This window comes from Phaenicophaeus curvirostris, chromosome 10 (assembly GCF_032191515.1).
Source record: "Phaenicophaeus curvirostris isolate KB17595 chromosome 10, BPBGC_Pcur_1.0, whole genome shotgun sequence".
NCBI lineage: Eukaryota > Metazoa > Chordata > Aves > Cuculiformes > Cuculidae > Phaenicophaeus > Phaenicophaeus curvirostris.
Window position 1 is genome coordinate 23,195,839 of NC_091401.1, and position 22,985 is coordinate 23,218,823.

Here is a 22,985-nt window from a genome sequence, read left to right on the forward strand (position 1 = left end):
CGGAGAACGGGCTTTGCTGCCTGTGTGGTGGCCGTGGTTGCCCTTGGGGTTGGGGAGAGGACACAGATTGGGATCCAGGAGCCGCAGGTCCCTCTCGGCGGAGATACTGGTGCAGTGGGAGCGAGCCCCTGCCCCGCTATCCACCTCCTGCCCCTTCCCTCTTGCCCTCTGCCTTTCCCTCTTGCTCTCTGCCTTTTCCTCCCCTAGCTCTTGCTCGATCTCCCACTGCCGTCTCTGATCCTCATTGCAGCTCCGGAGGGGAAAGGGCTGAGTGGAGCGGGAAGCATGGGAGCCCGAGGCTGGGGGAAGCCGATCCAAACTCCCCGTGCCAGCAGAATTCCTCCTTATTGCCCCATCATTTTCAAAACTTGTAGTAAAGGCTTTCAACCAGCCTGCTGTTCCGTTCGTTGCAGACTTGTGATGTGGAGTGCGGTGCTGGGATGGGTGATGATGTGTAATTAATACCTGTCCAAGATCAGAGGCACCTGTGTAATGTTAGGGTGTGCGGTTTGCTGTTTAGGCACACGTAACGAGTGTTTAAGCTATTTTCAACAGTTATAATAAAGTTCTGTCCTTGTCTTTCAAAGTAATATAACAGAATTTGCAAGAATTTTGGGTGCTGGTGCAGAGGGAGCGGGGAGGGATTGCAAGCTGGAAGCTGACAATAGTGTCACGCTTGCTCTGAGAGATAAACAATTAAAAACTACCACGCAGTGACTGAAAAGGTGGGTTTAGCAATGTGTGATGTGTGCAGAAAGTAGTAGATGTGAGCGGTGCATCCAAGTAAACGTGAGGTATTCTTTTAAGCAGGAGAGATGGTTACATTAAAGCGGAGAATAAATCTTTAATACTGCTTTACTCCGTAGTATTTTTTTGCTGTATACAAACCTTACAGTTTGTTTGGTGATTTCGCATTAGAGATTTAGATTTAGCACAGAGAGTAGCCTTGCAGGTCATCAGCAGAAAATGTTGTGGTATATGCTGGACGAGTATATCCACGTGCTGAACAAGGATGTTGCTACCATGAAGGAGGCACAGACATGATCGAAAGGCTACTTTGAAAGTTTAATACAAACTTAAGCCCCTTTTAAGTGCCTTGATGAGATTCCCTATGTTCTTTTTGGATAAGAGTAGGAGAAGGAAATTAGATGTTCAAGTATGAGAGATATCATTAGTTAAAAACAACTATCATGTGTTTATCAATTAATGTAAAGTAGGGTTGAAAATAACTTATTTTATTCTTTGGCAACATAAAATTATGTTCTAGGACTATTATCCTTTTAATGCTTCTTAAATTCTGCATAGTAACTGTTTGAAACACAGTAGTTTTTGTGGTGAAAATAATTCCAGAAGATTAGAAGCCCACCCTGTGCATTGTCGTGCTCTCCTTGGAGCATACCTTCTGCTCCTTTCCTCTTACCCTCATTCCCTTTGTCGTAGAGGACAAAAAAGCTTTAACCTGGATCAGTGCCTTTATGCTGTCCAGCCAGAGACATGCCAAGGCTTTTGCTGCTACAGGAAAGGAGGAGATGAGAGGACCCCAGTGGACTGGGTTTGGAGTTACTGTGTTGCAGTGAAGTATCATGGACATTAAAAACAAGCCTAGGTGAAGCACTAAGATGTTTTATTATTTTTTCAGGGCAGGAATAATTTCTTAGTGTGGCTTTTTCCTCTAAATTTTCCCACAATGCTCATGCTAAGCATCGAGTTCCGTGTAAAGTTTGTGATTCCAGGTTTTCTCTTGCTACCTTCATGGCTGTTTAGCAGCACGAGAGAACGATAAAGTTTCAGCAAAACGTTCCTAGAGTTTATGCTCCACAATCAGATCAATATATGGTTGGGTACTGTACAAGCAGAATTCCCTTAAAACTCCCACCTGGTTTTGTGCTTATTTTCCACAGTCCTCATTTAATGTTACTTATTTCAAAACTTATTATTTTGGTGCTACTGTCTCCCTTTTTAATTTTGGTTTCTTAAATGTGTATGGGGTTTGTTTTATTACAGTTATACCTGCATATCTCTTTTTAATGCTTCATCCGAACAACTGAAATGAGACTGAAGACTTCACTTCTCAAGGAACCAAAACATATCCTTTCTCTTGGAACAAACTGTAGAATAGCATTGGAACTCTGAATTGACTCTTTTACAGAAAGGTTTTCTTTATCACGGCTGTCATAATAAAATATTTGTAAATTGCAGATGGCTTTTTTCTCTTTTTGTTTTCTTCAGCTTGCTATTGCAGGAAGCCTTTAAGGGTAACATTTTAAGAGATGTTGAACAATCTTAGAGCAAGACATACCCTTCATAAGCTATCAATGTTTTTCTAGAAAGTTTTGAGTTTTTCTCTCCATTCTTATATTTGTAGTGATAAGTTAAAAGCTTCCCCAGACAGTAAACAGGAGGAATAGTATATCTACTTGCCTATAATAAGACACACACTTAATGGATGTAAACAAAACTAATTTTCCTACTAATAAATTAGACACGTCAATGATCTATGTATGATGTTGTATTAATGAACTGACACTAAATGATAGTTGGATGTTCTGTACTTGCATTGTCCACTAAGACCCTTCTAGAGGAGTAACCCACTATTTCAGCTATGCTTAAATAAGCATGCCTCATAATAATTATATTGTTATGAGATGGCTTGCTTTATTTTTTTTTTGCTGAATTACTACCAGCTCTTCTCTTGAAACAAAAGAGCTAAGAAAGAATGAAGAATCTTTTTTTCTTTATATAAAACCTTACATTTAATCGTATCAAAATAATATTTCTGTATGGTTCCTTTGGTTCTATATAGCCTAGATGAGATATATTGTAAGCTTAATTTTAGTAATTAAAATTTTCAGCCTTCCTTAATTTAAATAAACATAAAGAATTAGTCAGCTGTGTGGGATGGACTACAGCAGACGAGCTATATTCCTGCAGTGATGATCACCAAGTAATGAAGTGGAACCTTTTAACAAGTGAGACTACTCCAGTAATGAAACTTCCAGATGATATTTATCCCATAGATCTTCACTGGTTTCCCAGAAGTATAGGTGGGAAGAAGCAGTCCCATGCTGACAGCTTTGTTCTAACAAGTTCTGATGGTAAGTGAATTTTAAAATATTTGTAATTTTATAGCACTTTGAGCTTACATCACTCAAATACGTGAAAAATTACTTACAGTTAAGTAGTCTGCAATCAAACCATTTCAAATACCTGAAAACCAGTTGCACTGGTGTAAGATTTAACAGTTGTTTAAAATTTAATACACTGTATTATAATTTTCTCTGATGCAACATTCTCTGACAGCAGATGTTTGGTTTTTTTTTTTTAATATAAGGTCAATTTACACCACCTTCTTTCAGTTTCATAAACCAATATCTTTAAATATGTCTGCACTATATGCCTACACAGATACTATATAGCTATAGTTATGAAAACTAAAGATGCTCAAGTTACTGAAATTGCATAACCATAATGTTTTGTATCAACGTAGTCCATTTCTTGGACATGTTGCAAGAGCATTTCTTGTCTCTAGCTTCTGTGGGGTCTTGAATATCCCTCTGAAGCTTCTACTTCTGGCTGTTGTCAGAGGTGTGAGACTCGTACATGTGTCCACTCTAGCCAGTCAAGTTTTGTTTCCTACAGATGTACTTGTATTCCCAGTTCCATGAAGAAATTTTAGGTAACTAGCTCTATTGTTATTTTACATCTATTATGAAGCAGTCCATACAGTTCAGGTCAGACTTTGTCTACTTTTTTCTCAGTACTGTAATGGGATTATGTTCCATGCCATGAGGAATTTTCTGTGCGTTATTTCCCCTTCTTTTTCTTCCTTCATCCCTTTTCTTTAAGGAAAAATATTTGGGCTGTCTTCTTGATCTAGTTTTTTCTTTGAACAAAATATGAAAAACAATAGTATAAAGAAATTTTCTTAACATGCCCTCATTTTATTTCTGTTACAAAAAAACTACCATGTGGAAACCCTGCAGTTTAGATGAGTGTTTCTTCCTGAACCTACCTGTAAAAGGGGTTGATCTTTTAAGAAAGCTGTTCATACCTTTGTATTTTATTCATTTGATAATGCTGTTGAAGGTTCCAGAATAAGTCAATTAAATTATCCTACTGTAGTAGTAATTATGTGCCACAAAGAAGCAGATTGCATCAACATACTAAACTTAGCTTGTATTTTCTTGTCAGTGGTCAAAGATCTTGGTGGTAAAGCTGTACTTCTGCACAAATGGCAGTGATGGGAATTTCTCAATACTGAACTGAAAGCAATATGCTGCTCGAAATCGCTGCCAGCTTTTTCAGGCAGAACAGATCATGGTCAATTGTTGTAGAGAGTTTCCATCAGGATAATAATGGCCATCTGCCCATGACCCTGTTGATAGCTTTCACAGGGACCTATTGATAGTTTTTAATGGGACTGATGGATAGATTCCAGCTAACTTCTGCCCGTGTTTTGTCCAGAACTTTGAATTTGTGGGTCTAGGATGTTTTCTTTGGTGGGGGGAACTTATTGTAGGCTTTTGGCTAGCGGCATAACAAGCTGCATTGGGAACAGAAGGTTTGTTACTAGGCATTAGCAGTGTGGAGCTGATGCATACAGTATGGCTTTCTGAATAGACGGAGAAATAGTATGTATTTGAAAAAGGTAGAAGAAATTAATTTCTTGCATGAAATTTTGGTGATTTCTCTGAGTTTTGGCAATAGTTGCACTTAAAAATTAGGAGGGCTGGGAGTTCAGCTCACAAACAGTGGTAGCCAAGCTTTCTTGAAAGTATTTACTACTTCCCAAAAAATAAGTACACTGAACTTACAGAACAAAAGCAGGGCGTGCTTAGGTCAGTGCTCAAAGGCCGATTCCCCATTGTTTTCTATGTATACATGAGGAGGGAACACAAGAAGTTCAACCAAGTACAGTCATAATTTTTGCAATACTTGGTGCTGAATTTTACTCTGAAATTTAGGCAGCTGGGTCAAATAACATACTGCTTGTAGAGCTTTTCAGGTGGAAATGGAAGCTTTTGTGAAAGCTGAAAGGAAGATCCATTTGTATCCATAAGTATTATATTTGTATTTCTAATGTCCTGTTTCTGTAAAGCTCCAAATCGCATGTGTAAATAGTGAGCAAAAGAACAATTGTAGTAAGTCAGACCTGGTAATTTATTCAGTCAGTTTTCCAGTAGTATTAAAATAGCATGGTAATATTTCCATGTTCTGCCTGAATAATGCTTTGCAGTTGATTGAAGAAATACATGAGGGCCACTACTGCCTTTGTGAAAAAGATGAGTTTTAAATCTCTGCCATGCAATTTTTCTCTTATTTTTATATTACTAAAAAAAATAATCATATTCATAGGTGTGTTTGGAGGGGTTCTAAGTCTTGAGTTTTTTTTCAGAAGTGTTAAATACTCAGTGTGTTGCAGGAACTGTGCATTTGGAAACATTTTATGTGAACCTGGTGCCAATTTAGGTACTGTATCTGTTCTTGAGTGTAATGTCTAGTAGATGTGTAGGAATAAAGATTCATGAATAACACCACATATAGGTAGGCCACAGAATCTTCTGCAGTATGCATGAAGACCTTTGCAAGACTATCAGTTAACTGCTGGAAGTTGGATTACTTTAAGTGCTGCAAGTCAATAGAAGAGATTTAAAGTGAGGGATTCCTGTAGTTTAGCAGATTATTTTTCTTGTTGCTCAAGATTGTAGCTGGGTGTGACCAACGAATTTTAAACCAGTCCTTCAGTGTCGGTCTGCATTTTCCTCAGTAAGACTTCTGCGTTCGTTTGCTTATAACTTTTATCAAACTTTTTTTTTCTAATCTGAAGTTATCATCCCAGGATTCTAGCTAACATTGAAGTACTTTATAAAGATTTCAACTACAAGACATCATAAGAAGGAGGTCAGGAAATATGCTTTCCCCTCTGTGTCAGTAAAAAAATTAAACATTACTGCATGAGAAAAAAATTCTGTGAAACCTGGAAATGATCACATAGTTATATCTCTGTTAGAATTTGTGTGTAGTTGATAGACTCTCAGTTCTATCATTGCCCAACTTTTGGAGATCAGCTGGATTAACTTTCTCTTTCGTTTAATGCAGCTGTTTCTTGCTTGTGTCTGTCTTGCTTGTGTCTTGTTGTGTCTATCTTTGCCAACTGCAGTGCAGTGAGGGTTTTGTTTGTTTTCTTTTTACATATGTGTAGGCCCTTCAAACATCCCTAAGGCTTATCTTGATGGCTGTGTAGCTGGGATGTCTTGTCTGATCAAAGTCTGCAATCCACTAACTTTCCTTGTTTCCCAACATCACACATCCTGTAGTTCTTCAAGCCAGTCCAGTGATCAGTCGTTAGATAATTTTGTATTGTTTAGTGAGTTGAGTTTGTATTCAGCCCTTGCATTCCTTGTGGACATCAGGGGCCTTTGTTGTTATTCCTACTGTTAATTTGAATGCTACTGTTTTGCTAGCACAGGATAGTGCAAAGTAGGACTGAGTTTTGCTGGATGAATTTCTCTTAAAAATAAATGGTTTGTGGTTGTTACAGAGCAGTAAATTCTCTGCAGAAGGAAAATAATGTGATATTGTGGAAGGAAGATTGGATGTAATTTCCATCTAAGTGAACAGAGTAAATCTCAATTTGTTTATAAGTTTATAGTGTGCTAAATGCAAACAAAACCGGATGAAGGAATCAGCCTAGGAACTCTTTTATTTCCTTGAAGCTCTGTTCTCTAAGAAAGCGGTGGGATTTCCCCTGTCAGTGTTGTAGGGGGTTGGCTGGCAGGTAATCAGAAATTTTGGAGCTCCTTGGTGGGTTTTATGGCAAGAGGCAGCTATGTAATGGGAAAATGCCTACTGAGGGGGCAGCTGTAGAACGGGCTGCAAGCATTTTGCACTGGGAGGAGTTGTTCTGCTTGCCCTTGATGAAGAGAAACATTGAGCTGAGGTCCCTTCTCAGGCAGTGTAGAGTACTGGAACAAAAGCTGATTTAGTTTGCTGTTATATATGGAATGAGTTATTTTTGCCATAATTGCTCACAAGTCACAAAACATGGTGTGTTCAGGTTTTGTTTTGCACCAGTTAGTACTTCTTTCTTGTAGGGATTTTTACCTAATTAACTGTTATTAGAACTAAGGGATAAGCTGTTAGCATTGATCAGTAAATTCATTCCGAACATTCAATTTCTGGAACACTCTTCATGAGGTACATTTGTCAAAAATGAGTTTGTTTTGATTTTTTTCTGGGTTTTTTTTTTCAATGAAGTCAAAATACAAAACAGTGCTAAACTAATTTGTGAAAGAGTCAATTGAGATAAAAACTTAGCGTTGAAAATGTCCAAGTTTTTAACTTCTAGTGTAACTCAGCACTTTCAATAGAGAGAATTTATCTTGTAAAGATTATTTTTTTTTGCATATGCAATTGAATTACTGCATGGTAAGAGTGTGAACAAGCTTGGTTGCTTAATTCCTATTTTCTAAAAACTTTACATTTAAAATTCTGTTATCTATTACTTATGTAGAGTGCTTTATGTGTCAAGCCTGCAATTTTCATGCAACAGCTATATCATCTCTTTGATAAGCATTCCTGGAAATTTGCTGAATCCAATGGAAATGGAGTATAACATCTTTACAGGGTTGCATTAATTCCTGGTTGAACTCCAGATGTTTGTGAAATTAGAGCAAATGTAAAGTTAATCCTCTTGGGTTTTCTTCTGAGTTGCATCTTTTGTGGGATATTGTTATTTTATTTCCTACTTACATTGATCTTGTTGCATTTTTACAAAAATAAGGAATATGTTCACCTTTAAACTGCTTATTAAGCACAAATTATAATTGAATAGACCTATTTTTTCAACTTTTTGTGTTATTGATAATTTTACATTGGGTCAGCATTTAAGAGTCTATGAGAAAAGTAATGAACAAAACATACATGTTTTATATTCTGTATATGAATAGGCTGCTAATCTCCTATTTGAAATTCTTCCAAAACTGGAGAGTCACTTTAAGACTAAAGACAGCGTCTGGCTTCAGTACATAATAAAAATAAAGGAACAGTATTTTACAAATCTAAGATCAAATTGAATCACTCCTATCTACTCCAAGCATATAGCTAAAATTTTCCTTTTCTTAATTGTGTATAAGGCAGTAAGTTCTAATTTGAAGCCTCTCCTACCTCAATGTTAAGTTGAAGAACAGAAGGCAGAGAAATCCATCACAACGTTGCTTTTGGAGCAACCTCTGTGTATGAATGCAGTGAAAAAAGCAGTGTCTAATGAGTCACATCGTTTGACTGTCATCAGTTGTAAATTCACATGTTGGAAAAGTAAAAAAGTTGCAGAAGTAAAGATGGTATCCATGAAAACTTGAATCAGCCCTGTTCTGCATAAGTATTATGATACAGGTTTTAAATGCATGATCACATTTTTTCCAGATGAATTCTGCCTTAATGCCTAAGGTAGACCTGCTTTTATATGAAACTGTATTCTCTCCTGCTATGCTACAATTTACTGTTTCACTGTTTGAAGAACCCGTTGTGAAAGCTTGTGAAGTGGGAAAGGATGCAAAAGATGGATAAAAGAGTTGAATGTTTCCCTGTACAACAGGATTTTATCCTGTATTCTGTGACATGGCCTATTGTTTGCCTGATAATGTGATCTAATCCAAAGTATTCAGTTGCTTGCTGACTGTCTGTTCTTTCATTTTAATTTTTTTTTTTTTTCATATGTGTTGGGGACCTTGTATTGAGGTCTTGCACATTTTGCCTGGGACAGCGGCAGCTGTTGTTTCAATATATAAAACGTCACAGTTCTTTATACCTCTAAAGAAGAAGTTCTGAATATTTCAGATTGGATACTGAAAGTTGATGGAGGCTTTTGAGATTGATATATGTGTGTCTTAGCTCCTGATTTGCAAAGTTCCTTTTCTTTTTGCCAAGAGAAATTAATGAAATATGTTTCTAATGGCTATGAAGAGCTAAGCCACTTAATGGTGGGGTTGGCATGAGGGCGTTTGTAATCCTGTGATCAGAATAGGCTTAAGTATTCTGCAATAAAAAAGGTCTTGTCTACGTGTTGAGCAACTACACTACCCATTGAATAAGGCAGGTGATCAGAAAATAAAACATGTTTTTTTACTGTATTATTTTAAAACCAGAAAAGGCCATTTTGACTATTTCATCAGAGAAAGTAGCATTTAGCTTTGGAATTCCTGTGAATACAAATTATAATCTTAGACCTGAAAGATGTTTTAGGAAATAACTGGTGCATTAATTATATAAAGTATGTTTTATAGTGCAAAATAAAACATGGGAACCAGGACACAATAAAAGTAGTTCTGAGCTCCTGGCAGTGCAGGTTGCCTAAATTTTATCATCTTGGCTACTGTGATTTGAATCTGGATTTAGCGTGGTGGTGTCCTGTGTTTTTACCTTCTACGCAGTTTGTAGTGAATTCTGTTACCATTTGCCTGCACATATTGGTCTTGATAATATGGTCCTTCATTGAAATAGTCAGGTGGTACTCAGTTTCTGGTTCGGTGTCATCAGGTGTGGCCTGTTTTGTAATTCATTTCCCAAGCAGGATATTATTAATGGAAAAATTATCCCATGTGAAGTGACAGAGCATTTGCACACACTTAGTGTAAGTTACCTGTGTACTGTTTATCTTGGAGAGTACTGGTCACTCTGGAAATTGCTTGTAGTGGCTCACTGACAGATTAGATAAAATAATTTTAAAAGAATTCTTGTTTTAAAGTAGTTAATTTGAATCACTGAACTGTTCTAAGCCATGCATTTGTTCTGCCACATGTTTCCAAGTCTTCCTTTGTCTGCTCTTTGGTCCAGTTTAAATTTGATCTTCCTGGATTTAAGCAACATCCCTCATTTGGAAAGAAAGACTTCCTCATGCCTCTGTTGAAATCATTAGTAGCTTTGTTTTTGGCTCCTGTGAATTTCCATAACAGCTCCATAATGCAAGCAATAATACTTCCTCAGAGCAACACACTCGCTGATGGTCAGATTGTTCTAGCTTTTCCATTATCCTTTTGGTGTTGAGTGATTTTTCAGATCTTAACAAAGAAAACACAAGGGCTCTTCAGGGTTGTGGTGTATATACCTCTGTTTGTTAGCCCTCAGACAATGAAATAACAGCAGGCGGTTGTGTCCCCAGAGAAATGTGCAAACCTTAGAGGGACTTAAGAAAAATGAATAGGGAAAACATACATTATACATACCAAAAGGGAAAAAAAACCTGCTAAACCAATGTCGTAGCTACTTTACAAGTTCTGCAAGAGCTCGTTTGTTTAGGCTAATCATGGTTGTGAACAGTGTAATTGCATGTTTTGTTCTTTTTTGTTATTGTTACCTTCATCATCTTTTGTGTCAGTATTTTTAACAAAGATGATGCCGTTACAGTTGTAAATAATGATTTGCAAAATTAGATACACTATTTCTATCTTGAACTTTTTTGTTTAGGGAAGTTCCACTTAATTTCAAAATTAGGAAGAGTAGAGAAAAGTGTAGAAGCCCACTCTGGAGCTGTACTTGCGGGAAGGTGGAATTACGAAGGAACGGCACTGGTTACAGGTAAGCATTCTTAAAGTGATGAAGTGTTTTGAAAACTAAAACAACAGAAGAGCTCTTTCAAAATAAAGCCTTTTGGGTTTTTTTTTAATATACAAAGTGTACGTGCCATCATGAAGAAAGGGTATGAAATCTATGAAAAATGCTTTCAATACAATGTGTTGAATGTAAGTACTTAATGGGATAAATACAACAGAAGATTTTGTAAAAATAATTTAACCCTTGGCATATGTTTAAAAGATGTAATCGCAGATTTCATAGTTCATATTGTAGTTCCCTTGCATTCAAATGAATAAAACCAAGTCTATTAAGTGTTCACACACTGGTCTAGCCTGAAATTCTTGTGAGGTAGGGGAAATGGACACAAAAAATTAACAATATAAGGAAAGTTAGCTATAATGAGCGACTTTTTTATGTCTTCATTATCACTGGGGTTATTATCACCTTGTTTGACAGAAGCTAATTTTGCGCTATTTGATTAATTCTGTTTTAGAAGGATGTTGTATATTTTAATACAAGCTCTATCCTAAAGCAGTATACTTGACTTTTTTTTTCTTATTTATTCCAAGATAGCTTGATAAGTTGGTACGTTTGTATCCCTGCACATGACATTTGAGGCTTTTTAGCCAGCAAAGTTTACTGAGGTCTCATGAGTGACTGGAATGTTGCCGTGCTTCTCTTTCTTAATTATTAGGAGCAGTGTAGGTCCAGCTCTGGTCTAGCTCTATTCTCCATTGAGGCTGGGAGAGTGATCTCCCGGTGCCTGCATCTCTGCATGTCTTTTTGTCCTAAATCCTTTGGTAATTAGTTGCTTTTGGCATTTTTGTCAAAAACTTCTATCTTGATGTTAAGGGGAAGCTAATTAAATTTCCTGTGATAGACTTCTCCTTTATGGGATTTCTGTTGGTGTCAGAATTTTCTGCAGCCTCCTGTTGATCCAGCACAGCTGATTTCTTTGGACAAATTCCAACTCAGTCCAGAAGTATTGAAGATAATTTTGGATCTGCTTATTTCCAGACTCAGTCTGACTCTAAAATGCTGCTTCAAGGAACTCTGGCATGTTCCTCTGAAATCCCAGAGGGGTACAAATATTGTTCTTTTTAAAGACGGATTTGCCTCAGGAAATTCTCCAAAGAAAAAGGCAAAATTCCCTTTTCGGTCTCCTTTTCTTTTATTGTTTTTGAAGGACTGCATGACACTTACGGGGAGTATGGGAATTCATCACTATATCCAAACGGTGTACACTGAGTAGGTCATCTACTCTTGTACCGCAACTGTACCTTGAGGAAGAGTGAATCATTGCTGATGCTTTATCTGTCAAAATATTCTTTATGGTTCTATTTTAACAATATCAAATAAGATTGTTAAAATTTTTTTGTTATGCTTTTTAAACACTTAAAAGCTACATAGACCAGATATAAAAACCTGAAATCTGGTAAGGAAGTTACTTTTGAATGGAAGAATGGCATTAAGCGTCCAGGTGCACGTTTTTCCTCTTTAATTCAATCTGGGAGGCCTAAATGAAGGCCCAGAGCTGTATGTCTTAAATATGATAGCACACTAGGAAGTCTGTGCTCTTAATGCAGACACAACTATGCCGTATAGTGTATAAGAACTTAATGTTTAATAAGTAAACCAAGTTTCTTGGTAACATGCAGTTATGTTATGAAATTTAAGCCTTCCAAACGGAGCCTTCAGTTATCTTCAGTTTCACCATTTATCAAGTGTGAAGCCTCCAGATTAATGCATAAAATCTGCTCCTGCTCTCTTCAGACTCCTCAGAGACTCATTTAATCAGTCTCTGGGCTGTTGAACTGTAAATAGATGAAAAATACCAGCAATGCTGTATCGAAAATACAGAACTTACGATACTTAAATAGGGGTAGACTTTCTCTTCCCAGCAGCAGCTTCAGATAGCACTGTAGGGATTTTCGGGAGAGGAAGAGAGTTGTTGATTAAAGCAGAACAACAGTCTTAAATATTTTTTCCTGAATATACTATCTGGGTATATGTTAGGAAGACTACGTAAACAGTATTTACCTGTAAGAAGACCTGGACTTATTTTAATGCTGGATAAATACAAGTACCATGTTTGTAAGACTTACTGCATCTAAGTTGACATTTCTGTGATAACTTTACAGTTGGTGAAGATGGCCAAGTGAAAATCTGGTCTAAAACTGGAATGCTGAGATCCACTTTAGCTCAGCTAGGTAAGTTAATTTTGTTGAATTTCCATTAGAACTTTATAATTTGGGGTGTTATGAAATATATTTAAATATAAGACCCTAAATCTGGCAGTAATGGTTTGTTTAAGGATTTTAAGGTCTAGGTAAACTTAATTCATAGTTGAATACAGGGGGAAATGGATCTTTAATAAGATGGTTATCTAAAAAAAAAAGCAAACCAAAAACCCCAACTCCTTCAAATTAGTATTATTGCAACATTTTTAGACAATAGTTTCAGTTCCACCCTAAGGATTCTGGAGAGGCTAAAGAATTAAAAATAAAACCATCCAGTTTTTAATACCAAACCACAGACTTTTACGGTGAAACTAAAAATAAAAATCTCTTAAAGCATTGCAAGAGTGCCTGAAAGATGCAAAGTACCTGTAGGTTAGTTCCTCTGAACTTCAAAACTTGTAACAATGCTTTGTTCATCTATGTAACCCAATGACTATTCTAGTATATTTAAACAGTCCTGCCAAAGTGAAACAATCCCTATGGTTAAGGTCTTTGTTGAACTGGGGCCTTGGAGACCTAACCTTGATCTTAGCTTTGTAACTACAGTTTTATGCAGTCTAGAGCATTCCAGTTATTTGTATTTAAGTTGATTTAAAATCATGTTATTATAAAGTGCAGCAGTATAAGCTGCAAATAGAATACATAGTTACAGAAATGCTGTTTGATATTTTTAAAATGCTATTTTTATAATCATAATTTCTAATATTTTGTACTATTTCAGTGAAGATACTGAGCTAGATTTTGTTTTTCAGACTTCATACATTGAGATCATGTGACCTTTTGATATTTTTTAAGAAACCACATGCACCTGGGGTTGGGTTAAATGTCAGACCCTTATCTCTTTCTAAAACAAATTATCTAAATTCTTTCAACCTGTTGAAGGCATTTTAACCACAGGAGTGAATGCAAAATGTATTTCAATTCTGTTAAGGAAGTTCATAGTCAGATGTAATGTTTTTTCATGCTTACAATGTAAAAAGATAAGCCAACTGAACTATAATTTTTGAAAGAAAAGTAAAGGTTGAATCACACGCTCTTCCCTGTTTCTCAGCTGATGTGTTTCAGGGGTGTTTTTTGCTTAACGGTGTTTGCTTGAGGTTTGATGCAGCTTATAAATGAAGAGATATGTTCTAGTTTGAAATATGCCATCAGAATTTATTTATTTAATTTTTTTTTAGTTTCTGGTACAGTATAAAAATATAGTTGAGTCCTTGTGTCATAATTATCTTGTATTTGCATCTTAAGATAAGACCCTGTGAGGCTCCTAACCCATTTAAACTTAAGATTTACAAGATCGGATTAATGCAGATCCCTCTGATATCTACTGACATACCTGGGATCAGGATAGGATTCTGCAGAAATTATGTTAAGAGGCATGTTGTGTTTAAGCTGATTTTTAACTTCCTTTATCATCTCCTTGAGAAATGGAAGGTTTCCCATTGCTAACATTCTTTCTACTCATTCCATTCTTTGTATTAGAAATAAATTTTCAAACTCTTATCTTTGTATAATAGTCCACATGCCTATTCTATCTTTGGATTTTTATTCACTGCAAAAACATGAACATACGTTTTTCCCTTTTTTAGCTTTTTCAGTACTTTATATGGAGTGCTCTAGCTGTGTGTCCTTCCATTGTGTTGATGCATGGAATAACAGTAGTGTGACCCCATAGTGTCTATTGCATCCAGCCTCAAGCTGTAACATTGCTGCCATGGCTGCATTGTTCTTTGAGCCTGGTCTCACTTCTTCATCCTTACATTATACTAATGTTCTTCCTTCTGTTCCTTCCTTTCCTTAAACTGGAAGCTTTTTTAAAAACTGCTGTATTTGCAGTCCTTTGGGTTTCCAGCTGTCTTGGTGCCCTGATATGTTTTGATTTGGCTCTCTCTCTGGTGTATGTTGGTAACTCACAGGATTATGGTTAAAGGAGGATTTCTCTGTGTACTCTGAGGTTTATACATTGCAGCATGACACTGCACTCATCGTATCTTTGGAGAGAGCCACGCAATTATGAAGAGCAGGAACTATAGAAGTATTATACAGTATTATACAATATTAAGTGTTGAAGGGCCATATGTGAAAGAAAAGATGGCTCAGCATGAATTTTTACAGTGTTTTTTAGACACTGAGACTAAGATTGTTTGAGATGAAGTCTGTAGTATCAGTAGTGCTACCTGTACCAATGGAGTCCTTTGCAGGCCAAGCATCTGGTCAGGAGGACGCATGCTGAGTCCACAGTTGCACAGCCGCTCTCAAAATCTTTGTTTCAGATTGCTACTGCTGAGGTTCATAAACCACTGACTCCTTAACCTTTAAAGCCCTCTGCTGAGTTAAAGGTATTGGTCGAACTGAAAATTCAGTAGAATGAAAGTGTGACTTCCTCACTACAATCAAGATTATTCTGCAGCACCATTTCTTTAGCTTGTCCCACTAGTGAAGCTGACAGCTTTCCTGATAACTTTACTCTTACTTCAAGGTCTGAGAATCTTCAGGGCAAGCAACCAAGCCTCGTGGATCCACCCTAAATAGAGAACCTCGTTGCTAGAGAACCTGTATCCCTTTTTCCAGTTGAGATGGGAGTAATTCCTTGTGGGAAAGTAGCATTGTATTTCACATCCACAGGGTGGCTGTACTTCTTGTGCCATGAAAACTTACTTTTGTTCAGAGCATTTGATTTAGGACATCACCATGACCTTTACAAAAATACATATATGTTGTTGCAGACCAAGTTAGTGCTCTTCATGAATTTTTTGATTCTCGGTGAAGCTGTGATTTCCATTATAAAAGGATGACACTTGCTCAAACATGATTGTCCACAGACTTACAGTTTCTGTGCCACACATTTTACCAGTTTACTTCAAATGGGTTTCCAATTCTTCAGGTGATTTCTGTGACCTTTCTTTAAGGTTTAATTTGACATTTAGTACTCTTATAACCATATTTTTCTTAACTACTTATCTTTTGGCCCTGCTGATCTTCTGATCTTCCAGTGGCAATATGCTGAGTAAGCACAAAGGGGTAATATCACAGAATCATAGAATGGTTTGAGTTGGAAAGGAACCTTAAAGATCATTCAGTTCCACCCCCTGCCATGGGCAGGGACACCTCTCACTGGACCAGGCTGCTCAAGGCCCCAATCAACCTGCCCTTGAACACCTCCAGGGAGGGGGCAGCAACAGCTTCCATGGGCAACCTGTGCCAGTGCCTCACCAATAATATGTATAGTTGGTGTATAGGATGCCTTTTTGCTTAATTGAAGCAAAATCACAAGAGCTGCAGTATAAACAGTTTTATTACAATATTTTTATTGTGAAGTAGAACTTAATTTTTAAGGCACAACTGTATGCCACATGCAGCTTCTGTTCTTGTCCTGCCACAGAGAGACATAAAGTTGTCTGAATTAATGTTTCTACTCCTGTAAGAGTAAGAAGTCTCACACAGAGTGACTGTTGTAATAACCGAAGTATCTGCTGTGGCTGAAAGAGTCAGTGATTGCTCTATCCCCCCCTGCTCTCAACCCTAGCTTTCTCTGCTGTATGCATTGGCCACAGAAGTGACTCAATGGGGATTAACATCTGCTGGTAGAGCACCGAGATGTGAAGAAGCCCACCCTGTGTGCTTAATGCTGATGTTCCTTCTTTGAACCCTCTCTTCAGATCTCACCTTCTCTCCTTCACTCGCTTCTTTTCTTAGAGGGTATTTTTTTCCTGAAACTGTTTATCACCAATGCAATTCATTGCAGTTTGTCTGTTCTGCTGATTTTTTCTTTCCACAGCAATGCAATGTGTTGGCAGTCTTTTCCTAACCAAGTTCTTGTTAAGTGCAGAAGGAAATGAGTTAACTTAGCTCCTGCTGTTAAGCCCTGGAAATTGTGGTTAAGTAGTCAGCCATCATAAAAAAGTTAAACATTTGGTTTAAATATAAAAGTCTTCTGATTGTTAAATCAGGATCAGAGCAGGACAAAAATTAGTTTATTTAGAATTTCTGTACAGCTGGTGACAGAATTTATGTCATTTTCAACATAAATTGCTGCCGGTAGGAAAATAGCTAGTGCTAGGTTTACTTAATATATGTTGTATGTTTCTGTAAGTGGTCTCCTGTAATGGTTGATGAGTTAAAGAAAATTACATCATTCTGTATTTATAAGTAGCATAAAATAAATGCCTTCCTAAAAGAAAATATGCAAAGTACAAAAATGTTCAGGAGTGATGACACCAGGTCTCAGTTTAGAGTTTGAATATTGAATGCTCAAATGAAGTTTAGTGTGCTGAATTGATGTGGCCATAATAAAATCAGGTTTGTGTTAAGAAACAGAATTCAAAGGCTTAAGAGGTAAGGTACTAGATGATGTTAGGACAGTTGATATAGCAGTTCAAGTACTTAAATATCTAAATCTCATCAAAATGTTCCCATAAAAAGATATTCCTCGGTCATACTTTGAAATGGAACTTAATATGCCAAAATTGTCTTTGAAAATTTTATCTAGTAAGAACATTTCTTAAGCCTTTTGGGGTTTTTCATTACCATAAATGATAGATGTATATAAAGTGGTTTATTTGCTCAGTTTTAATTAATTCGATCAGTAGATATTGGTCAACGTCATAGTCAGTGGTCTCCATGTTGGATTTAATGTATCGTGGGTATTCTGGCAAACGAGTCTGCAGGGATTTCAAGGTAAACATGAAATGGTTCTGCAGGTATTTGTTGAAAGTGTGTACAAACTATACAGAGAGCAATATCTCAAGATTCAACAGCTGACTATTGAAAACTGAGCTCGGGGACTGATCAATTGGGAAGAGTCAGCATTTTAGTACTGAACGAAAGATACCACCATACAGATAGACCTTAAAAGTAAATTTGCCACGAAAGGCTTTGTCTCATATAATAGAGGAAATAGTACAAATGCAAAGGGCAGCAAAAATCTTTGCAGTGTCCTGGTTGACCGTGAGTCAGGGGATCAGCACATCAAGGTGAGAGCGGAGCACCTTAAAAATGAAAGGTGACCCAGAGGTGAAGAGGACAATCTCCTCTTAATTTGCTCAACTGTATCTCAGAATAAATCGGTCAGGTTTTTACTTTTAAGAGTGGGGGAGCAAAACCAGTTGGGAATATGTACATGAGGTTCAGTGAAGCTGAAGAAACAAAATTGTCTAGTTGTGAAGATGATTGACTGCACAAGAAGAAGAAAGTTGGTGATTTTAATTCTTCCAGACATGGTTTTAGAGAAAGCATGAAGTGAAGAAAAAAAGAGGTGTCAGTTTCTGTATAATTTGAAAAGTCATAAGGAGTTTTTTTACTCTTCCTTTCTGTCTACAGGAACACCGGTGTACTCAGTAGCCTGGGGGCCTGATTCAGAAAAAGTTCTTTATACTTCAGGGAAGCATCTGAATATTAAACCTCTTCAGCCAAATGCTAAAGTGTTGCAGGTATCATTGATGTATTAAGCTTGTCTCACACTTCATGTGAAGCTTTGCCGAACATAATGTGCTAAAATTGCCCCCCAACACTTCTAGGTTTTTTTGAGAATAAGGAGATTGTTAATTTCTCTAAATAAAGAATTCTTGACAATTTCTGCTGTAGATATTCTTCAGGCATGTGATTAAGCATTTCCCTTTTCATAAATAAACCAAGATTCCGAAGTCTTTCCTTATTCATTTCTTGCAAAAGGGCAGAAAGATACAGAAGCAATTGTTTAGAACATGCTTTTAGTGCCTCTTGTTATGCCCATTCTGGCTTGTTCAGGCCATATTTAATTTATTTTCCTGCAGAAGAGATGACGTCTGTGCATTTGTACTGTTGGGAAACCTGATCTATGTTGGAATGTATGAACGCTAGTTAATGCTGAATGACAAATATTAAAAATAGAAGTTGTCAGGCTTGCTGCATCTATGTTTCTTTTTCCATTTCAGTGGAAAGCCCACGATGGACTTATTTTAAAAACTGACTGGAACTCAGTTAATGATCTTATTCTTTCTGCAGGTGAAGATTGTAAATATAAGGTGAGTGCTAGTTAACTTTTTAGGGGAAACTAAATGACCTGAAGAGCTACTGGGAATTCTGGTGTTTTCTAGTTGTAATAATACTTGGAAGCTGAACTGAGAAGTCTTTCAGTTCTCAAGAAAACTTGTTATCCCAAGTTGTGTTATTTGTAAGTACATCTTGCTTTGTCTAGTAGCTTCAAATTAGAAATGTTTTCTTTAAATAGGGCAGAATGAAAATAGCTAAAATTCAAGTGAAACAAACTCTGAAAGAAAAAGATGTAGAAATATAGAAATGATAACTTGAAATACTATAAGCTATGACATGTACAGAAAAAAATAGTGATGTATAAAAGCAGAAGAGATAAAGCTAATGTTTTCCATTCCAGGAGCATTAGGGAATCCCTTAGAAATTTTTTTGGTTAGAATATTCTATATCCAAAATGGAAAGCCCATATTTTATTTCTTCCCTTTAGAATGAACTTACATTTAGTTGTATCATATGTTGGTTCTATCATCCCATGCATGTGCAATGGCTGTGATTAAATAGTACGCAATTAGAAAATAAGAAAATAATACCAAAGTGTTAAAATCAAATTACTTCACTCTCTGAATTGGTTCCTGATATTCTGTTGATTCCAATCAGTGAGAATATCTCTTTGGTCTGGAAATCTGCAGGGGTGCCTCACGCTGTTGGGAAATGAGTGCAAACAAAATAAGCCTTGTGATTATTTACAGGCTTCACAGTAATTTGCAGGAAATAAATTATTTTGAACTAATGACTTCTATACAGAATAACGTAACACTTGCCAAGCTGCAAAGCAAAGTCTACTGCATTAAGCAAACCAATATTGATTAGAAACAACCCTTAATGAAAAATGAACTATAATATACATGATTCTTCCAATTACACAAAAAGGCACTGAAATAACTTTGAGATTTTATTTCTGCAACCTCTGTGATCATGAGGGAAAATGACAGCTCTAGAATCAGTAAAGGTATGTCCAAACTGTGTTCATGTAGGTATATATTTAATATTTTTAAAAGGTTTGGGACAGTTACGGACGTCTGCTGTACAGCTCGCAGCCCCATGAATATCCTATAACATCCGTTGCCTGGGCTGCGGATGGAGAATTATTTGCTGTGGGGTCTTTTCATACTTTGCGTCTGTGTGATAGAACTGGGGTAAGTAACAAATCTGACAAATAGCAAATACGGAATTGTCCAAATGCATTGATAGTACAGTAAATATTCCTGAGGATATCTGTGCACAGGTGGGTATTTCTGGTAGTAATAACTAGTCATGACTTCCAGCTCCTTTGTCCTGGGTGCATCTAAGATACTGCCTGCTTGATCTGCTTAGCTGCATTTCTAAATATGCTTTGAGTTGAATACAGTTTTTTTATAATATTTTGCCTTTCAGGACATTACATTTTTCTATGTGTTTTTTAGCTTTTTTCCTTAACAACAATAAGAGTTTACAAGCATTTCTTGCAAGGCCATCATAAAATGCAGCTATTAACCACAAAAAGAAAGGAGTGAGTAACAGTAACTTAGAACTATGTCCCCTTTTTTTTTACCTGAAGCTTTATTGTGAGTTTGTTGTTGATGGCATAGGACTTTTTTCAGCTTGGTCTCCAATTAAAATGAATTTGTTGCAGTTTCATCTGCCTTCACTGGTATTCTGTTAGCCCAGAGCACAGATGGACCCAATTGTCCCTGTGGATTTCCTATGGTTCTACAGCATTCTGTTCAGATTCAAGTTGCATCAAACCTTGCTGCTTTGGGACTTTTATTGTCACATGCTCTACCTCTTTCTGCATTGTGTTTGTTGCTCTTTTGTACAGCTTGGGAAAACAGCACTTGCTGTAGTGTTCTTGGGCATCTTCAGTAGAGCCTGGTTCTCCTTTCTTTTCTGTGTGTTTCAAGTATTTGTATGTTCATGAAGAAAAGCCTTTAAAAATCATATGAGAGGGGGGATGCAGGATAAGATCTTTGAGTCTTCATATTTCACTTTCTATACTGACTCTGGTTTCAGTGATCTTTACTTACAAAAGTAAGTGTCAGCTAGGCATTAAATTTGAAGTCGGGATTGCTTCTGTTTTCTGTGAATCTTCCTCTTGCTTTGAAAAATTTGTACTGCTGCTTAATCTGTATAAGTAAAATTTGGGAATAAGTATCTCGAAGGAAAACAAAAATACTGACATGCAATTTTCCTTTGGAAAGTATTAATTTTTTTATTTAATATATAAGTTGTTTTATTTTGATATCTACATTTGTGGGATTTTTGTGTTAAGGAGATTTGTATTACCTGTGTGTTACAAGCGTGCTAGAAAACTAGAAGAGTAAAGTAGTGAGTGGAGTTGGAGCCTAAGGTATGAAGTTGTGCAAAAGATTGGGATACCACTCACATAGGTAAAAAGATATTGAAGCAGGTTTAAAGGGTAGCGAAATAAAGAAGGTAGTTTCTGTCTCTTTGGTACAGGGCTGGAGAGTAGATTGCAATTTCCATTACATAATGTTTTCCATAACTGAAATTATTTTTAAAAGATTTGTCTGGCTTTATTTTGTTCAAAATTGGATGCTATTTCTTTTTGCAGAAGAGAATGGATAAATTGTCTCTGTGCACGCGGTCGTAAAGATTGTGCAGTTATGCCTCAGCTGTTAGAGGATGGGACACTCAGGTAGTTGTTAAGTGGCTACATCACCATTGGGGACATCTTTTCTCCTCCCTGGCATTGTTCTGTTTTGGTTAATCTTATAGGTAGGCATTTGGGGTGAGATTGTGTCATCATCATTACCAGCTCGGTGTGCGTACCTCTTGCTTTCCTTAGAAGGTCCTTTATGATTGCCTGAAAGCTTTTGTTCCTAGGCAAGATGGACAGGAAGATTTTTCTCCATTTAATATGCCACTTCACTCCACTGAAAATGTAATTAAAGCAGTAATCTACCCTGACAGTTGCCTTTCCATCTCCCTGTACAAATAAGCTTTTGTAGAAATGTTTATATACATATACCATATTTCACTTGATGGAGCCAAATAAGGTATATTTGTATAAAGCCATTTCTATTAGTATAATTACATCTGTGTTGGACTACTACATTATGTAACCTACATCAGTTTAAACAATCAGATTAGCCATTAGTGTTTTCTTCTCAAAACATCTCTTTAAACCATGCCCTCTTCTTTCGCAACCACTTTTTGTCTCCTTTTTGAGTACTTGCTGTATCAGCAAGTAGAAAATGGAAATAGATATGTATTTTGCACTCAATACAGAATTATGCCTTAAAGTGGCAAAGACTGGTGCAGTGCAAAAGGAAGAAAAATACTAGGATTATTTTTATGCTGCCCTGTGTGATGTCTTATAGCATATAGCTTTTGTTTCTGATCCCCAGGGCCTTACTGTTTGTCTTGCTAGATATTATATAATATAATTCACTCTAAATACGGTTCCAATTCCTAAAAAAACAGTAGTTTTTAAGTCAGCAATTAAGGTTGAACAATGCAGATAGGTTTATTTTTTTCATAAAATTAAGGGGTTTTTACCTGTTTTATTACTGAATTCTTAAAGAAACAAAGACATATACAGTAGCTCATGCCAGATGCTTTTTTCTGTTTTGCAGCTAGCAATGATAATTTATCTTCCAAAGTCATGATTTTTCGTGTAAGTTTCTTTCCTGACATTAAATGTAAATAGTCACTAAAGAACTAGCTTTGCTAGTATTGAGGGGAAAGGAAGAATGATTCGCATACCACCAGAGTGATGGAGTTTGAAGAGAACCAGACCTGGCTTTTACTGGTCAACATAGACATTTTTATTATGTCTGATGTAATGGAGCTGTGTTGGCAAATTGCTCCTCAGGGAGCCATCAGGCGATATATATATCATTAACTCTTCTCTAGCATATGTGTTCAGTTTGGGGACATAATTAAATTAAATTCTGTTAGTGTATGTTCTTTTCTCCTTTGCTTTCAACCTGGATACTTTGTTCTAGCAGCTTCATGTTAATAAAGAAAGCTACAAATATTATAACAACTTTTAGAAGTTTTGTTTCTTCCTTTAAAAATCACTTGTGCTTTGATATGATTATGTACCTAGAAGAAATTGTTATAGCTATTCTATGGAATACCAAACAAAATATATTTAAGGTTGAACTTTGTGTGCTATAATGATCATTATTCCTGTAGCTAAGA

General features: G+C 36.6%; 1 protein-coding gene across 2 annotated transcripts in view; it reads left to right on the top strand.

The window, feature by feature from the left end:
* Nucleotides 1-2,826: 2,826 nt before the first annotated feature.
* The window catches only part of IFT80 (intraflagellar transport 80), a 45,430-nt gene continuing 25,271 nt past the window's right edge, over nt 2,827-22,985 (top strand). The window contains exons 1-6 of one of the 2 annotated variants that reach the window (XM_069865124.1): nt 2,827-3,095; nt 10,465-10,575; nt 12,714-12,782; nt 18,129-18,238; nt 18,722-18,811; nt 19,838-19,975. In XM_069865124.1, coding sequence (XP_069721225.1) covers nt 2,948-3,095; nt 10,465-10,575; nt 12,714-12,782; nt 18,129-18,238; nt 18,722-18,811; nt 19,838-19,975 — 666 coding nt within the window. In that variant the 5' untranslated portion in view covers nt 2,827-2,947. The remainder of the gene's footprint in view (nt 3,096-10,464; nt 10,576-12,713; nt 12,783-18,128; nt 18,239-18,721; nt 18,812-19,837; nt 19,976-22,985) is intronic. The other variant, XM_069865125.1, reaches the window with a different exon arrangement.